This window comes from Thunnus thynnus, chromosome 1 (genome assembly GCF_963924715.1).
Source record: "Thunnus thynnus chromosome 1, fThuThy2.1, whole genome shotgun sequence".
NCBI lineage: Eukaryota > Metazoa > Chordata > Actinopteri > Scombriformes > Scombridae > Thunnus > Thunnus thynnus.
In genome coordinates this window covers 27,043,982-27,061,920 of record NC_089517.1, presented here as the reverse complement: position 1 = coordinate 27,061,920, position 17,939 = coordinate 27,043,982, and the positions used below count along the sequence as shown (strand labels likewise).

Below are 17,939 nucleotides of genomic sequence, written 5' to 3'. Positions count from 1 at the left end.
AAACTACTCCTTTAACAGAAGCACAAAGACCCTGAGGTGAACAGAAAAATGGCTGTGATGTAGCATGCAGATATAAAATGAATGTTCTTGAGGGTCAATAAAATTAATGTCATACACACATGAATAAAATCATTTTTCAAACCCAAATCTTTACATATTATTGACTTTAAGATTAAAATAAATGTTGGAGTCTAACAGTGTTGAGAGACCAGACCTCCAGAGTAGCACAGTGACACCAATTCAGATTTACATGCCTCTTAATCCCTTCGTTCACATCACAGCTGAGTGTGTTTGGTGTGTGCTTACTCACCAGTGAGGTAACTAAGATATCATCAGAGGGTGCCAGCTTGCACACATTGTCGCTGGGAAATAAAATACATGCCAGTGCTTTGGCAGCAAGGCAGGGTGGGGCGATTGATTGGCTGGTTGGTAGGTGCACGCCTGCCAAGACACTCCTAAAAAAGGCCCGACTGTAAACATGCCCCAGATTTACTAAAGCAGCATGAGCCAAGTCACAAGGCGAGGGGGCAACGGGGACAAAGGGGTTTGCTTGCAGCCAGGCTGAGGAAACTCAAAGGAAAAGGCGAGTGCAGCGCAGTTCATATTAATCTCACACCAGGATCTGCATTTCTTACATGCAAGACGCAAATTTATCCAAAAACTATCTATCTCTGCCCCGCCGAAGCTACACAACAGTGCACAGCTTCAAGGCTCTCTGTTTGACGTGATTTGACAATGGACTTGATAGCGGCACTGGAGCTCCTGACAGACGCCGACAGAAGTCACGTCAAGGTCATCACAGCACTGCTCCTCCTGATATTTGGGCAAAGTGATGGTTATTTTATTGTCGCTACTGGCTACTGGCAACCGATAGCAGCCCAAGTCAGCACAGAAACACTGTTTGTCTGCACAATTAGAGGACACAGAGCTCTAATGAGGAGGCAGACGGGGTTAGAGGAGTAGGGGGTGTCAGATGGGGAGCATCGGGGAAGAAGATTTCACATATTACATTTCCATTTTAACCAGTTCACTCTGTGTTTACTGAACTGGCCACTGATAACAGACAAAAATAAACAGATCCAAACAAAGACAAAAGCAGGGCAGAGAAAATCAGACTTTACTGAGCTGACAGCACTGAATCTATTTCAGAAAGTGTGACATCTACAATATCTGTAAGGCCAGACATCCAGCTCACAGATGTGTTGCGTCGTTTGTAATCACTGGGAATGATGGCGGCTTTGCTGCAACTTTGTGTGTGTGTGTGTGTGTGTGTGTGTGTGTGTCTGTTCTTATTTGAGTGCGCACACCTCATACAGAGAGACGGCTGCACCTTGCAGATAATAAGCAGAGCCTGACGGTGTGTAAGTCCAGTTCTTGCTATGTGTGTGTGTGTGGATTATGCAGCAAAAAGGTGTCATGGTTCCACACGGTTACATGTGCAGAAACACATCAGGGCAACAACAGAAAACCATGAAATAACTGAGGTTTGAAGGAAACTGTGCATAATGCCAAATAGCTGTGTACTGTAGTGTATAAGCCCTGAAATACTGTATGAAAAAAACAAAAAACATCTCCCTAGCACACATATATCAAGGATGAGGTCAATGCATAAAACCCTGCATAGCTCTAAAAGCAGAGAACAAGAGGCTGACACAGACATGATGCGCTGCTCTGTAATTATTGGCTCTTAGGTGTCATCTTGGTGCACTCTGGATTGGCACGCACCCACCCGACGTTCAAAGCAGCAGAGCTATGGAGTGCAGTGGTCTATCACAGCTGAAAGCTTACAAAATCCTGGCTATTAGCTCAGTGAGACAGAGAGAGGGAGACACTGTGTGGTATCTGAGTGAGTTATTCAAACATACAGAGAGAGACGGATAGTTGGTATAATTTCCTCACTGACAATTCAAAACAGACGTGCCTGTGCGTGTCATACATGTCTCTTCAACTTCTCCCTATCTTACTCCTACCCGCTCTCTCTCTCTACTGACGAAAGACAGAAGACGTCATAGGAGTTTGATATAAACAAATTCAGCCCCCTCGCTGATCGTGCTGTGCTCAAGTTTGAGCTAACAAAATGTTTTTCTTCATTTTGGTGGTGATGTTCTTGTACACACACACACACACACACACACACACACACACACACACACACACACACACACACCAAGATAGATTGGCTCTATGGACAATATATATATGCCTCAGCCAAATGGACTTAAAGAGAAAAAAATGTCATGTGTTGGCAATGCAAACATCTAAATCCAGCTGGCTTGCATATGTTGGCAGAATGTTTATGCTACAGCTAGAATCCAATTAAAGTACACATCGATACATCTCTACAGCCATTTTTTTTTTAGTTCGCACACTTGACAATTTTTAGGGCACCGGTGGAGCTGCTTTGCCGTTTACTAAGTGCACTCACTTTGGACGGGCATGTGTTGAAGTGTTTTAAGTGTTACCTCAGCATACAGACACAACCCTCTACCCTCTGTGTGTGTGTGTGTGTGTGTGTGTGTGTGTGTGTCTCTGGAGAGGCCCTTGATGAGAAGAGCAGGCTGGAGTCGCGCTGAGTCTCCTGCTCTAGTCATCTGTCGTAACCGAGGACGAGAAGTGGTCAAGCACATTGGTTTACGCTCCTTGCTAATGGATTTTCTTACACACTCCTCTTCAGTCCAGCGGCTGTAAGCATTCACTCTCGCCATTCCATTGTCAAATTTATTTCCTGCTGTCATATTGTCATCTGGAGCCTGGTGAGCTCAGGTTCCCCACACCTGCTGCGTTAGCCTCCATATTTGGGCTCATAAAGGTAATTCTGCTCTCATGCTTTAAGAAGATGATCCAACTTTATCTCTGTTAACAGGTGTCATTCATACTGATCAGGATGACAGTTTACTCATGAATCCATGAGCGCTACACCTACATGGTCAGTTGTCATTACATCAAATAAACAAATGAAGCCACTTTTTATAAAAACAACAACAAAAAACCCAGGATTTTTACTAAATCTGTGACTAACTGAATCCCTGAGCTCCATCTATCTACCATATAAATCCTGCCGGCCTCACAAGGACACACACACCTCAGTCTCTCTTTTCTCACACACCCACAAGTAGTAATAAGAGGCATGTGGAGTGTATTAACATGCTGGAACTGAATCCGGAAAGTTCTGACTCTTAATGAAAGATACATGAGATGGCTGCTTTTAACTATTTCACTTCTGCCTGAACTCAAATGTGAAACCTGAAGTGTTCCCTAAAAGAAATGTGTGAGCACATGCTAGTTTTTGTAGTGTATTAAATCAGCTTATCAAAACATTACATTAATCAGCTTTTAATGCTACTTATTCTAGCGTTACTGCTTCTCGATTACAAAGAAAATAAACCTTTTCAGAGTTTGAAATGCAGTTTGTTACGCAGCAAAATATTGCAACTTGCTTCCTGGTTTTTAGTGCATGAGAGAACAAAGCATGAAAATAAGGTGTTAAAGGAACACCTTATGGTTGCTGACGTGTGACAAAAAGCATTTGTTTGTGTGTCGTAGTATAACGTTATGTTGTGTGTTTTTCTGTCACCGCAACTTTAAAACTATGAAAAATCAATGCTGCAAAATGCTAATAGCAATGAAACAAACATTTTTGTTTTTCCCACATCTAAACTGCATCACAGCAATCCAAAAAACACTTAAAAACACTCTAACCTCACATTCCTCTCTGTCCATCTTAATTAACAGCTACACTGTTATTTCTCTCTGCTTGCCATTTTCTTCAAATCAAATGATCCTGATCGAAATCTGTAAGGACTGAACTTTTCTGTACATTCCCTGGAGCGTGCAAGTGATGAAGCCATTAAAGCATCTGAAACAGACGGAGTTGATGTGCTGTAATTATGCCCCATTGTTGTGGCTGTTATGGTTATATGCAGGCACTTGTGAGTGCCACCTCTGCTGGAAGCCACAGGCTGCTTTTCTTTCAGGCTCAGTGGGCGTGTCCTTGCTGGGTTTTAGGTGGGCATCGGAGCATGTCTAAAACCTCATGAGTATTTGGTCTGACCCCCCTCTCGCTGCCCCTCCTCCGTTTCTGCACTGCGATCCACACACTGCCAAGGTCATTGGATTAGCATGCATGAGAGAAAGCGCACAATATTCGCCGAACATAAACCAAACGTAAACGGGAAAGGACACAGAGTACACCGAGCGTACGCAGCATGCTTGGCTTAAAGGGGCTTTTTGATTTGCTCTCTCTGATACTAGCAGCCTATGAGAAGTTAAGATAATAAATGTTCCTTCTTGATTTCCAAAGTTGACTTGTTAGACATACATTGATAGATACTTTTTCATATCTGAGTCTCTGAATGCTTACATGTGTTGTTGTGGGTTTGAAATCTGGCATCTTCTCTCTTCAAGGTCACCTGTCATTATGTCAATCATTATATAAGAGCAGAAATTAATTAAATATAAGATTCAAATCAAAGCTACCTGCAATATAACACAGGACTGACTGATTTTATACAATTACCAACACATACGGCTTTAAATCTCCCTTTCATGGTGGAAGAAAAATAGGCATAACCTGCCTCTAACCACTAAAAGTTCAAGAACATTTACACATAAACACCAGATTAAAATAAACAATACTGATTACAACTAAATGGGATTAAATATAAAACTTAACTACACTGGCATTAATGTAATTGATAGTTAGGAGAATAGTTCAACGCTTTGGTGGGTACGCTTATTGGGTTACTTGCTGAGAGTTAGATGAGAAAATTGATACCTCTCTCATGTTTTTCCGTTAAGGCTACAGCCAGCCAGCAGCCTGTTAGCTTACGTTAGCATAAAGGCTGGAAACAGGGCAAACAGCTAGCCTGGCTTTGTCTGAAGATGTCTTTTTATATCTTGTTATCTCACCAGACTTGGCCAGGAACACACAGCAATAACAGAGTGAAATACAATTCAGTATACAGTTCATGAACTACAGTAAAATCTAAAAAAAAAAAACCCAAAACAACAAAGATCAAGTGAGCTTGCCGGTCTAACCTGCTCATTAATGTAAACTGTTCTTATTAAGTGCAAAACCTGAATTACTACTTCTTGTTCCAAGTGAAAGAACAAGAAAAATGAGAAAGACGGTAACATCCTGCCTGAGAAGTTCCTGATAACTAACAGGGATACATGCCACATAACCAATGCTTACAGCTTCAAGTCCCGTGATCCTTTGTGCTGCCTCTCTGCACAAGAGCCGTAATGAAAAACAGACAAGCTCTCCCACTGCAGCAACCACAAAAAACCTCCACTCACTACACATGAGAGATTAGCCTGCTCATTAGGAGAGAAGAAAGGAGTGAGGGGAGAGGGAAGAAGGACAAAAAGAAAAAGGGGTGCCTGTCCAGGAAAAGGGCCATGTTGAGGCAAGGGTCCTCTCTCTAGAAAACAGCCCGGGACCCCCTTTTCTTACAGACTACTCAAACCACAATGAAGTTTTTAAAAGGGTGACCTGCTTTACATGTTTTGCATCAATGGCGCGGGTTGAATATAGTCTACTTTATATACGAAACATTTAGCATGTCAGTGATGCAGCAGATCCTGTTTACTCAAAGCTGCAGTGTTAATGAATAGTTTACAATCAGTGTCAGTGACATTTAAATAAGATTTTCTACACCGTATCATCACCACTTGAGAACATCTCAATTGCTAACCACTGATGTCAAAATAAATGAAATTTATAGTATGAATGTTATGTGCAGTAAAGCAAAAAGAAGAAAGAAAGAAAAAAAAGAAATCAGTGGTTTGCAAAAAAAAAACCGGTTCCTGGGAACCAGCCTTGGGCCAATTTAATCCATTTAGTGCTTTGAGAAACAAGTTAAAGGGCTCAAGTATGTGAAAGGTTGTCCTTGGGTATGAGCGATGCTAATTTGAGATGGTGCACGTGAATTACAGCGTGACGCCTCACCGTGTCGGCTGAGAAGTGAGGAAAACAAGCATCAGGTTGTTGTTTTCAGAGCGAGGAACTTCAAATTCAGACAGGTAATGTAAACAGGAGCCAACACACTCTTTCATCCCCAGAAGCCTACACTTTGGTTGTGGCTGGATCGGTATGCTTACCTGTATGAGTGGTTTTGCAAAACAGACATAAGGACAGGGGACAAACAAATTGTAGGAACCAGAGAGATCATTTTAAGAAGCAATTTGTTAGCTATGTAGAATTTTTTAACAGCTACAATGCAAGATATTAAAAAATAAGTGTTTATTGAGACATCCCTGATAAGCAGTCAATTTCCCCTGTGAGCTGCATCCAAACAGATACCTTATTTGTCACAAGCTCCCATAATGCATCAATCAATTTCCAAAAAGCTGTCAGCTGAACAATTAGTAAAAAAAACAACAAGAAAAAAACAGAGCCATGTCCTTAAATTATGAAAGCTTAGTCCACAGTTATCATAATAAGAGGAGAGCTGCAGTGTGTGAGGAGTAATTACATGCAATGATTAAGTCAGGTGCAGGAAGGTCTTCCATTCAATCAGTGGATTCACCAGGAGAGACATTAAGTTTATATATGTGAGATAAACGGTTACACTCAGCTGAATATTACCAAGAGGTCAACTAGTAGCAAAAAGGAACTTCTTTAGAGGGTCCAGTCAAGACTATGTTCTGCAAAAGTTACTATTCCCAAAAACTTTATTTGCTCATCAACTGTGAGGAGTAACATGTTCTGACTTTTATTTCTGCCCCATCAACACACAAAGTGTGCGAAGTGGCATCTAATCTTTAAAAAACATCCTCAGGGAACATAATTATAATTGCATGTATTTATGAGAGGTTAGAAGTGCAAGTGCTAGCAAGTTGGCATGTGTGCATGTGGACCTGCAGGCAACTTGTCTCTGTGGATACACTGTAGGCAGCTTCACACTTAATACAGCTGTGTTTGTTGAGTTTGCTCAACATCGCCCTTAATTATGTTATTTAGTTTGGAATTTGCAAAATGTATAGTTGTATGATAAGTAAAAATGTAAGATGTTTGTGTAATTCTTGTGTAACACAACACTGTTTAGCTGCTTATTTTACAAACTTAGACAAGCAAATAGGATTTATTCTACTGTTTACATCTTACTTCATGGTTACAAGAGAAAAGGCTTTTAGTATGAGAAATAACCAACGCGTTTGATAAACGTAACACTATCTCGGTTGCTAGAGCGTAAACTTACCCTAATCCAACTGAGCTGTCGCTAACATTAAAACAGTAAACACACACATTATTACCTTATAACTTGTTACAGTAATGTGATTACTTTTTTCAGTAACAAGTGGTGTAAGGGATTACAATTTGAAATTCAGTAATTACATTACAGTTCGTAATCCCAATAACGCTCTGTTACTCTGACAATTTGGGGTCGACATTGCCATCTTACCAGTGGTCACCGAAGCTAACGTTAAGCTAGCTGATGGACAGAAAATACAGGGTCTGACAAAACCAATGGCCCAGGGCCAGTAAAAGTTTATGCAGGGCAAGCTGATTGGCCAATCAAATGCCAATCAGAGTCATGGGTATACAGTTTAGGACGAGGGGAGGACATTTCTCTTCGTTTGATAACTGTAAAAGTAAAGTTAGGCTTTGCTGTCAGCTTCCCGACTCATTTTAAAAAAGCCGAGAGAAACAGAGAGAGAGCGCGAGCGAGCGAGCTAGAGAGTGGTGGTGGTCAAGCAAGTAGAGCGAGTGCGGCCGTGGCGAGAACAAAGCCCGTGAATGAGAGAAATAAAACTTTATTTTCTGATTGTTTCACGGTGGTTACGTTCTAAAGCAGAAATAAAACAACCATCAAACCATCATCAGATGATTTACTGTTGAGACAGACGCTCTTAGTTTCTCTTTCATTTTCCTCCTCCTCCTCATTTCTCCTTTTCATTCATTCATTACAGTTTAACTCTATGTCTGTAGTGGACAGGTGGCTCACGGAAGCAGACAGAAGGAGCTTGGAGTGAACACACACACTCAAACAAATGCCACTATGTTCTTTCTCTCACTGACTGTTTACATGCCCACTATTACACTATTATTCCAAATATGACAATATTCTGAATAAGGCCTTTTTCCAAATGTAGGATTTTCCGATTAAGGCACGTGGGATATGTCGAAATTATTCTGTTTTTAGGAGCATTCTTTGGACATGTACACAGCTCATTCAGAATATGCGTCTCAATTGGGGTTTTTATTGCATGTTTACGGTCAGCTCTGTGTGTTGTAAACAAACCAACCAGCCAACAGTTTGCAAGGCTGGGATGGAGATGCATGCCAAAAAGAAAAGCCCACATTTCTGGTCAGAAGGAGAAACACACCTGGATATCAACAAGTTTTTGGATAAGTGTAAATATCACAACTTCAACCTTTTTAAAAAGGTGGTTGAACAAATGAAAGAGGGAGGCTGTGTTCAAATGGTCAAACAAGTCCTCCACAAGTGGAAAACTTTCCCTGTTTTGACACAAAGAAGCAAAATGGCACAAGCAGTACCAGCCACTCCACTTTTTTGTCATGATAAATTGAGTATGCATGGCTGCATGTAAACAGGATTATTAGTAGAATATTCATTTTCATTAGCCATGTAAACAGCTTAGTAGGAATATTTTTTTTTTTTGGAATAAGGGTGAAAACCGGAATATTTTGTGCATGTTAATGTCGTCACTGCTCTATCTTCACAAGTACATTTCTGCAGATCTCCCAGCATTGTCTCAGTTCTTGACACAAGAGTTTATTACTTTCACTGATCCAACATGTGTGTAACTTTATATTTTGCATATTTGTGTAATATATCAACATTACATATCCATAACTAAAGGAAAACAATCAAATCTAAAGGGGAATTCACTGTTCTACATATTATATACACAATGAATAAATCTCCAGAACTGTGGAAAAAAAGTTATTTTCATTTTTTGGCTGCCAGCCAGTGAAAATATACGAGGGGCCAGTAAAACTATGATCTACCGGCCAAGTGGACACTGGTAAATACCTCCAAACTGTAGGCTGGCTGCTTGTTAAACCATAACATCTTGTTGTCTTTTTCTACACACGTTGAATATAGAAGATGTAACATGTGGGTAAGGAAGTTGTTTGAAGGCATCTTTGACAGAACTGAGGTTTGTAACAAGTAATGTACCTAATTACTTTTGTGGTTGAGTAATAAGTTAAGTTATGTAATTGCTTTACTAATATGTCTTACTTTACTAACTTTGATGAGTAATATGTAAATTACTACATTTTTCTGACACTGAACACAGGCTGTTCTTTTTTTTTAACATAACCTGTAACCCCACATAATAATGTAGAATGAAATGCCACAGGCCTTGGAGGTAACTCTGGTTTAGTGATGGACAGAGTTGATCAACACGCCATTTAATCTTTTCCTTAGCTCTTGTGCTTTTTGGGTTTAAAAAAAAAAAAAAGAAACCACCATCCAAACTCTTTATATCCACAGTATCGCTTTAACCACAGCCACAAGCTTACTGCTTTACACATGTGGACAAACCCAAAGTTTGACAGGCCAGCCATTACAGTTGCTAAATTACGATTGGACAATCGCTATTCGGGATTTAATGAATAGTGAATCATTTTTGGAAAAAACGAAATAATAATGGAATGGCATGTTTCTTGCAATGCTTACAATAATTTACCAAACAAAAGTCTGTCAGGTAATTACTTCAACTTACTGTATGGAAAACTGATGCGCGGCGTGACATCATCCTCAGTGGCCATCACTGATTGGAGGCAGCTGGCTAATAGCAGAGCAGCAGCCAGAAGACCATGGACAATTGCAGCGAATGTCCACATGGTTGTCAGATCCTCTCACACACACATACACAAATTAACACTGTTTGTTTTAAGATTCCTTGGAATTAATTAAGCTCCTCTTGACTCTGCAGAGCTTTATTTTCTCACTCCCATCTTCCTGCAGGCTGAGGGGGAGTGAACGTGTCCTTGACTTGATTCTTGTACTCCCAGTGGTCCTTACATACGGTTAGTAGACTCTTAGCACAGAGAAGAGGAATCCTTTCTGGATTAAAGGCAGCTTGTTTTCATTTACTCATAGCGCTCGAAGATGGATCAGCACTGAGCTCCAACCAGTGGTCTTTTAGTGAGTCGTTTTTTTGGATCTGTGGAGAGAAAAGAAAGAAATGGGTTCTTTATGTCTGATCCAAGAACATGTAAAAAAAAATAAAAAATAAAATAAAAAAGATGAAACAGAAGCTAGAACAACAGATCCATATCCAACTTCTGATGTTATAACCAATGGCTACAAAAGCAAAGGGACTGATACATTTGGCTGAAGTACATTCTGTAGGATGGTGAAGACTTTACTGCAAACACTACGTCCAGATTTCAAGAGGCCTATCTATCTTGAGACAATAACATTTATTTGTGGCACTGATGGCTTGAGCCAAAGCCATAGTGATAAAAACAAATGTTTATGTTTCTACTGTTTGCTCTTTCACCACACTGCCAAAGAAAAACTCAACTTAACAGATCATTCAAACCACCAACCAGCTGACATGAAAACACATATTGTGTGGCAGCTTGAAGGGTTTCACAAACTTTATGTTTAAGTGAATGTCCAAGTTGCTGTTTGCACTAGCAAACCTCTGTGAGGTAAAACGCCTGTTGAATTTTTTTTAACCCCTGTATTTAATTATGCTGTCATCAAGAATCGGTGAGAGATCCCTGAGAAGATAATATGGGAGCTTGGCTCTAATTCTGCGGCTGTGTGGGGAAATAAATGAAAGAACAGTGACTCCCAAGACAACTCTGTAATTTGTCTCAAAGAAGCGCAATGAACACATCTGCTCTCTGACTTTTATTGGCTTCAGTGTGAGTGTGCAGATGAAGTGCCTGTTATGTAGATATATGCTGAGATTTTTTATCAAGTTGAGGGTCAGCTTTCTTGGAAAACTTCAACTTAAAATAGGTACAACTCCTGTCTGTTTCATTCCTCTTGGCTCAACACGGGATATAAGCAGCTTTTTCCAAAATACCATAATTAAAATGAACTGGAAAATTGCAGTAAAGTAGTTCTTAAACCTGCAGAAACAGATTTTTTTGTTCGATTGGAGCCAGCGGAACCAAGTTGTGACCATAACATTGACATTTTAACCTTTAAAATAAACTTGTCAGCAAACAGTTGATAATTTACACATTCGGTATATATGAAGCAACATTAGCATTCATTTGGAGTTGCGTTTCTGGCTACCTTACAAATGTATTCAACGTATGTTTGATATTCAATTTTTGGTCTCCACCAAATCCTGAGGGAAACATCAGACTATTCAGCTTATGTTCACCAACTAATTAATTTTGTCTGTTGTTTGGTGCCCGTTACGTTAGGTTCTTAAAACTTTTACCAAGAAAAATATAGTTGTGGGCCAGAAAACGGAAATAAGCTGAAAGATGCTATAAAGTTATCTGTGGGTTTGTTCCTAAGAGCGAGCCCTTTCACATTACATGGTGTCATTTGATCCAATGTTAACTGCTTTAAATGTGTAGGAGGTACTTAGGCACAACAGTGCTTTATGCTAAATGCTGACATCAGCATGCTACCATGCTCACAACAACAATGCTAACATGCTAATGTTTAGCTGGTCTGATGGCAAGAAAAACAAAGTATAGCCGTGGTTGATGTGGATGTCATTAGTTCTGCAGTTAATTAGTCATAAACCGAATTGGACAAATTTTGGCCAAATGATGTTGCTTGATGAAAAAGTCAGCAGATCACCAAAGTTAGCATGACATTTTCAATGTGGACCGAAGTGCTAATGGCCATTCATAGAGCTACTCTGCTAGCGTGGATAAAAAATGAAATAAAATTTTAAAAAAACAAACATTATGCACACAAAATGGCTGCAGGTGCAATATTTGGCAAGGCTAAAGAAGAAGACAAATGCAAACTGTTACTTGATTCTCATGATTTTACCAGAATACAACAAAGAGTTCAGACTCTCAGTCAATGAACACAAGCCTGTTGTGTTATATACCATAGCTCACTACTCTTTACTGCCCAACAATGCTGAAAGTCTCCTCCGAGCTCCCACATACATGATGACGTTTAGAGAGTAAACATTGGAGAGCACATGCAGTCTCTGGATGAGAGCTTGCATCACTGCTACAGCTCCCTCAAGAGCTCATTCAAATATTTACGGTAGCTAATAAAACAAACAACAGCGCGAGACGACCGAGGGTCAGAGAGTGGCCCCTGGTCGTCTGGTGCAATTGGGCCAATACCATTTTAAGCTTCTGATCAACCTGGACAAACCACAACAAAATGAAGGATAAAAAAAAAAGATTTACAACCTCATCTCCCTGCTGCTGGTGCATTGTCTCTCAAACTGCCAGGTAGACCTGAAGAGCTGGTAGTTGGGTAACAGACTCACAGACTGGCACCAGGCAGAATAATTAGCTTGTTGATTGACTGGTTGGTAGCAGACAGACTGTAGCTGGATGACAAGCTGTCCGCCTTGCATAATGACAGGGTAACAGCCATTGTCGTAGGTAGGTGGAGGATTTTTTTTTTTAAGGTCGTCTGTCTCACCTTTGCTATGGCAACACAGCTCGCAATAGTTTACTGAATAAAACATTGGACTCTGCTTCTTTCCTTCATCTCTGCATCTGTTTCTCACGGTCACACCCTTGTCTCTGTCCATCCCCTGGGTCTTGAACAGTGACCCAATATGTCTGTGTCTCTCTCGACTTCACTACCAGCCTGCTGCTTCACTGAAGCTAGCCGAGTCACTGGAGGCTGAAACATCCACCCATGATTCTGTAACATTTCCCTCCTTCTCCTCTGCTGGTCCCTTTCATGCCTGCTGAGACTGCAACAACGAGCATGGCAGCCCCGCGTGTGTCGCACACCACAGGTCTCCATGTTCCCAGGGCATATCCTTACACAACTCCAGAGGTCTTTTAAATTTTAATGAAAAGAGAGGGGTGCTGTTTGGAGGGTTTCCTGGTACTCTGGTGAATTAGGAAACTTTTAGTGTTATTCTGCAGAGTGTAAAGAAATATCTCAACACTCTGCATTGACCTTTCAATATCCAAAGAAGCAGTTAGCGTCCAACAAAAATGACTATGTCCGGTCACATTTTCCAGATAAGTTACACACCACTAATTCCCTCTTAACAGAGAGTGTTCAAGAGCTAAATAATAGGATAGAAACTGGAATTAGCTAAACCAAATCATACCAACAGAACTGACGGGGCTCTTATGTCTTACAAACATTCTTTAGTTACTGATGTATTTGAACACTTTTTCAACTTTGGAAAAAAAAAGTTTGTATGCTTAGTCATAAATGAGTTATGAAGTTATGAAGAGGCCCCTGCAACAGACTGGAAAACATGAGGTGTCTGGGGAATCCAAAATACAGGATGACTCATGGATGTGATGCAAGTAATGTTCATGTAACTGATGCCAGCACCTGAGGAAGACAAGATGGATGCTCCACACGCCAGATGTAGATCTGTTCAGTCTTAGCAAGGGCATGAAGGGCAAGAAAACTGATGTTCTACGGCATGTGTCTTGTTTTCATTTTTACATTTCTTTTGGTTGACTACAAAAAGTCCATGTACTGCATGTACTTTAGTGTAATTAATCATGTAGAGCCCAATTCTATCCTGAAGAACAATGAAGCGTGGATCTGAAGAAAAAGTATTAAATATTAATAAGCATTAAATCATATTTGACAGCAACTGATAGACCAAAGAAAGTGATCTTATTAGCAGCAACAATTATAGGACTTATAGGATTAGAGCTCTATTCAACTGGAGCTGTTACAGTACGGATGACCCACTGTGCTCAGTGCCACAGAACCCATCTGCTCATCTAGAGGAGGGTCTGCTGCTCCTTGTATCTATGAAGGGTGAATCTGGTGCCATATTGCTTAAGGCTACAGATTCATTAACCTTTCGAACCTCCCTTGAGGCTCCCTATTAATACCTGCATCTGTTGAGAGGGAGAAAGGATGTGACAGACACATTGGAAGATATACTTGGCCAGGTCATGGCGAGTTCACTGGATAGCGAGCAGTGTGAATGCTAACCATTTGGCTAGCATTGTATACATGACTGGGCTTTGTGCTCCACGACCAGCTCCCCAATAACTCATCTCTGCAAAGTGACTTGTCTCCCATTTAGTCTTTTGGCATGGACGGAGGCACTTATGGAGATAATCAGCTGCCGGGCAGGACCCTGTGATGAGAGCGCTATCACAGAGAACAACATGAGGCTAGATTAGGCCGCTGTCCAATCCATTAACAGTATCACGAGTACATCTAAGTCCAAAGTGAAAGAGAACTATAAAAGCATTTGCACTTAATTGCATGGCTGCAATCAAATTCAGAGGAGTTAATCTTCCAGTTTTTGCCAGGTTTGAGGGTGACTTTGAGATAATATATCAGTAACTGCTCCCAACAACAAGAATAAAAAAAGAGATTTAAAAAAGTGTAATTGTTTTCATAGGGTCAAATGACAGTCCTCGTCTTTCAATACCGCCGATGTTTATTTTTTTTTCCATGTCTGACCCTTCAAAACAATATGGCCCCTTGGGTTCAGATTACTATTCAGCAAGATTTATGGTGCCATTATGTTGGACAGAAAAGACCTCAGTGGGTGACTGACAAGGCAGAGGCTCCTTGCTGTGTCTGTCATTATAACTCACACTTATAGCAGCCTGCTTAGCTGAGAGGGCGGCGCATGATTGGTTCAAATTCAACCCAGTGGATGGGATGAAAAAACAAAAAAAACAATGGTTAGCCATTCGATGACTATTAGACGTTTGTTAATTTACTGATAAGCAAAAAAACATTAGATAAGATAAGTATAATTTCAATAACATAAGATGATTTCAATAGCATTAACTTGCTGATCTCCCTGTCTTTTCACTTGTTCGAAATGAAGAGTTCTTGTATTGAATTTCCTGCAAAACCATGTACTGTATGGCTTCACTGGTACATAATCTATCAAAAGCAAGGGGGAGGAGAAATAATGAAATGCAAATGAGCTCAGAAATGAACTCATAAAGGCTATGCAGCATGAAATCTATGGTTACCACAATTTATGTGAAAGTTTGTCAAGACAGTTCACCAAAGTAATTGTATATACCAATCTGTCATGTGTGACACATGTTCACAAACCGTCTACCATCTTAATTTTCACACCTCAGCAGGAGAAAGGAGGAAGCTGATGGTAAAGGTTTAATCACGGTTCGATGTTAGGGCGTTGCCATGGCTACCATGTACATAGGCGTGCAAGAATTTATTGTGTTGGTGCTTCTGCAAATACACTATTACACTATTTACTTGACTGTAATTCTGGTTTGTTAGCACAGAAAATATAAAATGTAATGTGTGTGGTTGCAAGTCGCACTGCAAAGGATGCAATGTAATAAGTCAAATAGGCCAACCGTGGAAAACTATATAAGCAATTTTCTTGCTTGATAGAAAAATTAAATAAGCTAGCTAGGAGCTTTTTGATTACCAATGTTAAAGACAACCTAGTACATCTGATAAATCAGACAATTCTTCCTGATTTTTTGAAGATGTAGAGCAAGAACAGCAACTCTCTATTTGAAAAGTGACCTTTTTCAATAATAAACCTTTTAAATGGATTCCACAGTCGGGGTGGAAGATAAAGTACTGCTTTCTTTGTTAATATCTGTGGAGGTGCAGCATTATGTACAGCACTTTGTGAACATGAACATGGGATACAACATTTTGTCTTCTCTAACCCACATGGGAATGGGACAGGGGAAGTACACAGAGGGGTTTCAGCTGAGCAGACTGCTCCCAGCACCAAGAAAGCAGACTCCTAAATAAATCACGACTGGGTTAAAAATAAACTCTAACCCCTCCTCACAGCAGCAATTGTTTCCTAAGCTGGCAGAGCTCATAGTAAATTCATCATCACAGTGACTCGGTGAGTTTACACAGCGTCGATGCATGATTCAGCATGTCTGGAAGAGGGAGCTTGGTGGTAAAGATATTAGACGAAGATGAGAGGTATATGACTATATACTAATACTAATACTGAACATACTACAACATAGACTTTACACACCTTTCATAGGGGTTGGTCTACTGAACGTGTTTAACTAGTTTTGACCCATTTATATTGAACTGTTAATCCTCAGTTGTCACCGTAAACAGAGTCTATCCACAGACTTTCACCTGAGCAAAGCCAAGCAACGTCTGACCTGCATTCAACCCAGGTCAGATGAGGGGTCATGAAGCCAGGTTGCTTTAAAACCATGCCACTGCATCAGTCTAATGTCGTCGTCACAAACTATAAAACATCCAACCTAACTTTGACTGGCACTGAACAAGAAGGTAATAGGTCTGTGGAATTTTGAAAACAGGAAGTCAACATTAAGATATGGCTAAAATCTTGAGTACATCTACAGTGGTGCTAAAGTGCCTCATTGCTTTCTTAGGAATGTACAGCAGCTTATGGGTAATGCGTCTATCAGAAACAAATCTCCAGGATATCCTCTCAAAGAAGCCTTTGAGTGGGTTTTAATATGGACAGCCTCATCATAAGTCATAACAAGCTGAACACAATGCAGGTCCTGGAAAAACATTTTTCCATCCAGATATTGTTTTGATTTTGCTTCTTAGAGGAAATTCCTATTGAGTAGGAAATTAAATGCTAATTAAATGTAAATATTTTAAATAGACTTAAAAAAAAAATATGTCAAGAGAACTAAAGAAAATCAATAGGACGTCAACTATCTAAGTGAAAGACAGTCAGAACAAAAGAGAGCTGCTTTCTACTTTCACTTTTCCCCCCAAAGTTACAATTTGAACTCACACACACACACATACAGATAATACAACCACAGAGAGAAAAACGTTCATAGTGTATCTCCAATATCATTTCTACCCTGCAGGTAACATTATTTTCTCTTGGCTCTGAACCAAACCAAGCTCCTGTGTCAGTACATGACAGAGGATATTTTAACCCAGGATAAAATAAAAACCTTTATGCACGCTCCAACTTTTAGGTCTATAATATGGAACAGCTGCACAGTGAGGATTCGGGATCCTGATGATGGCTGCAGGCAAACTTCCTCTAAGAGACAAAAGAGACAAATTTGTACAAAATGCCACAAAAACTGGTCTGACTGCTAATCAGGAGCCACTGATTTAATATATCCCTCTTCATTTCCTCTATGCAAATGTGTTTTTCTTAATGATAGCAATTGGCTGATGATGTTGGTGCAACACTGTAAATATATTAGACACTATGCACGACAATGAGTGTGTTACAAAGAAGATGAAGATGGATGAGAAATTTTTAAAAAAAAAAAAGCTTTATTAACTATCACCCCCTTGCAGTATAATGGCCCAAAAGGTAAGACAAAATGGGTAAAAATGTTACTATACATACAGAATGGCAATCCTGATTTTGTTAGACAGTAATATGAATGTCTCTGAGAATTGAAACCAAAAGCACACATGTGATATCCCACAGTGGAAACATGAGGGTACTGACTTTTCCTCCATGTCTTATCAATTATTCATATAATCATCTTTCTATTGATCACTGGCTGAAATGCATCCTGCTGCGGTATGTCCCTGATGCTTTCAATTGCTTCATAATGATGACTAAGTCACACAGCTAAATAACAGGAAAAAATAACACGCCCTGACAATTCAGTCAGACAATGTGAATCAAGTTCACCTTTTAGCACAACAGACACAAACTAGAAGGCACTTAGTGATGTCAAGGCTGCACAATCTGCTATTTTACCAACAGAAAATGTAGAATTTGTTAATCTGCTTTTGTATCCAGATCTGCATCAGAACACAGTTACACTGCAACACAGTTCACCTTTTACTCTAGAGCGTAAGATACACTTAAATACTAACCATGACACTGTAGACAAAATGAAGATCAATATTAAGGCGTTT

At 40.0% G+C, this 17,939-nt stretch overlaps 1 protein-coding gene across 4 annotated transcripts in view; it reads right to left on the bottom strand.

Annotated features, from left to right (window-relative positions):
• Positions 1 to 17,939, bottom strand: part of LOC137185506 (semaphorin-4B-like) — a 54,328-nt gene that overhangs the window by 22,881 nt on the left and 13,508 nt on the right. For all 4 annotated transcript variants that reach the window (XM_067593742.1, XM_067593741.1, XM_067593740.1 and 1 more), the window contains exon 2: positions 9,700 to 10,143. In XM_067593742.1, coding sequence (XP_067449843.1) covers positions 9,700 to 9,820 — 121 coding nt within the window. In that variant the 5' untranslated portion in view covers positions 9,821 to 10,143. The remainder of the gene's footprint in view (positions 1 to 9,699; positions 10,144 to 17,939) is intronic.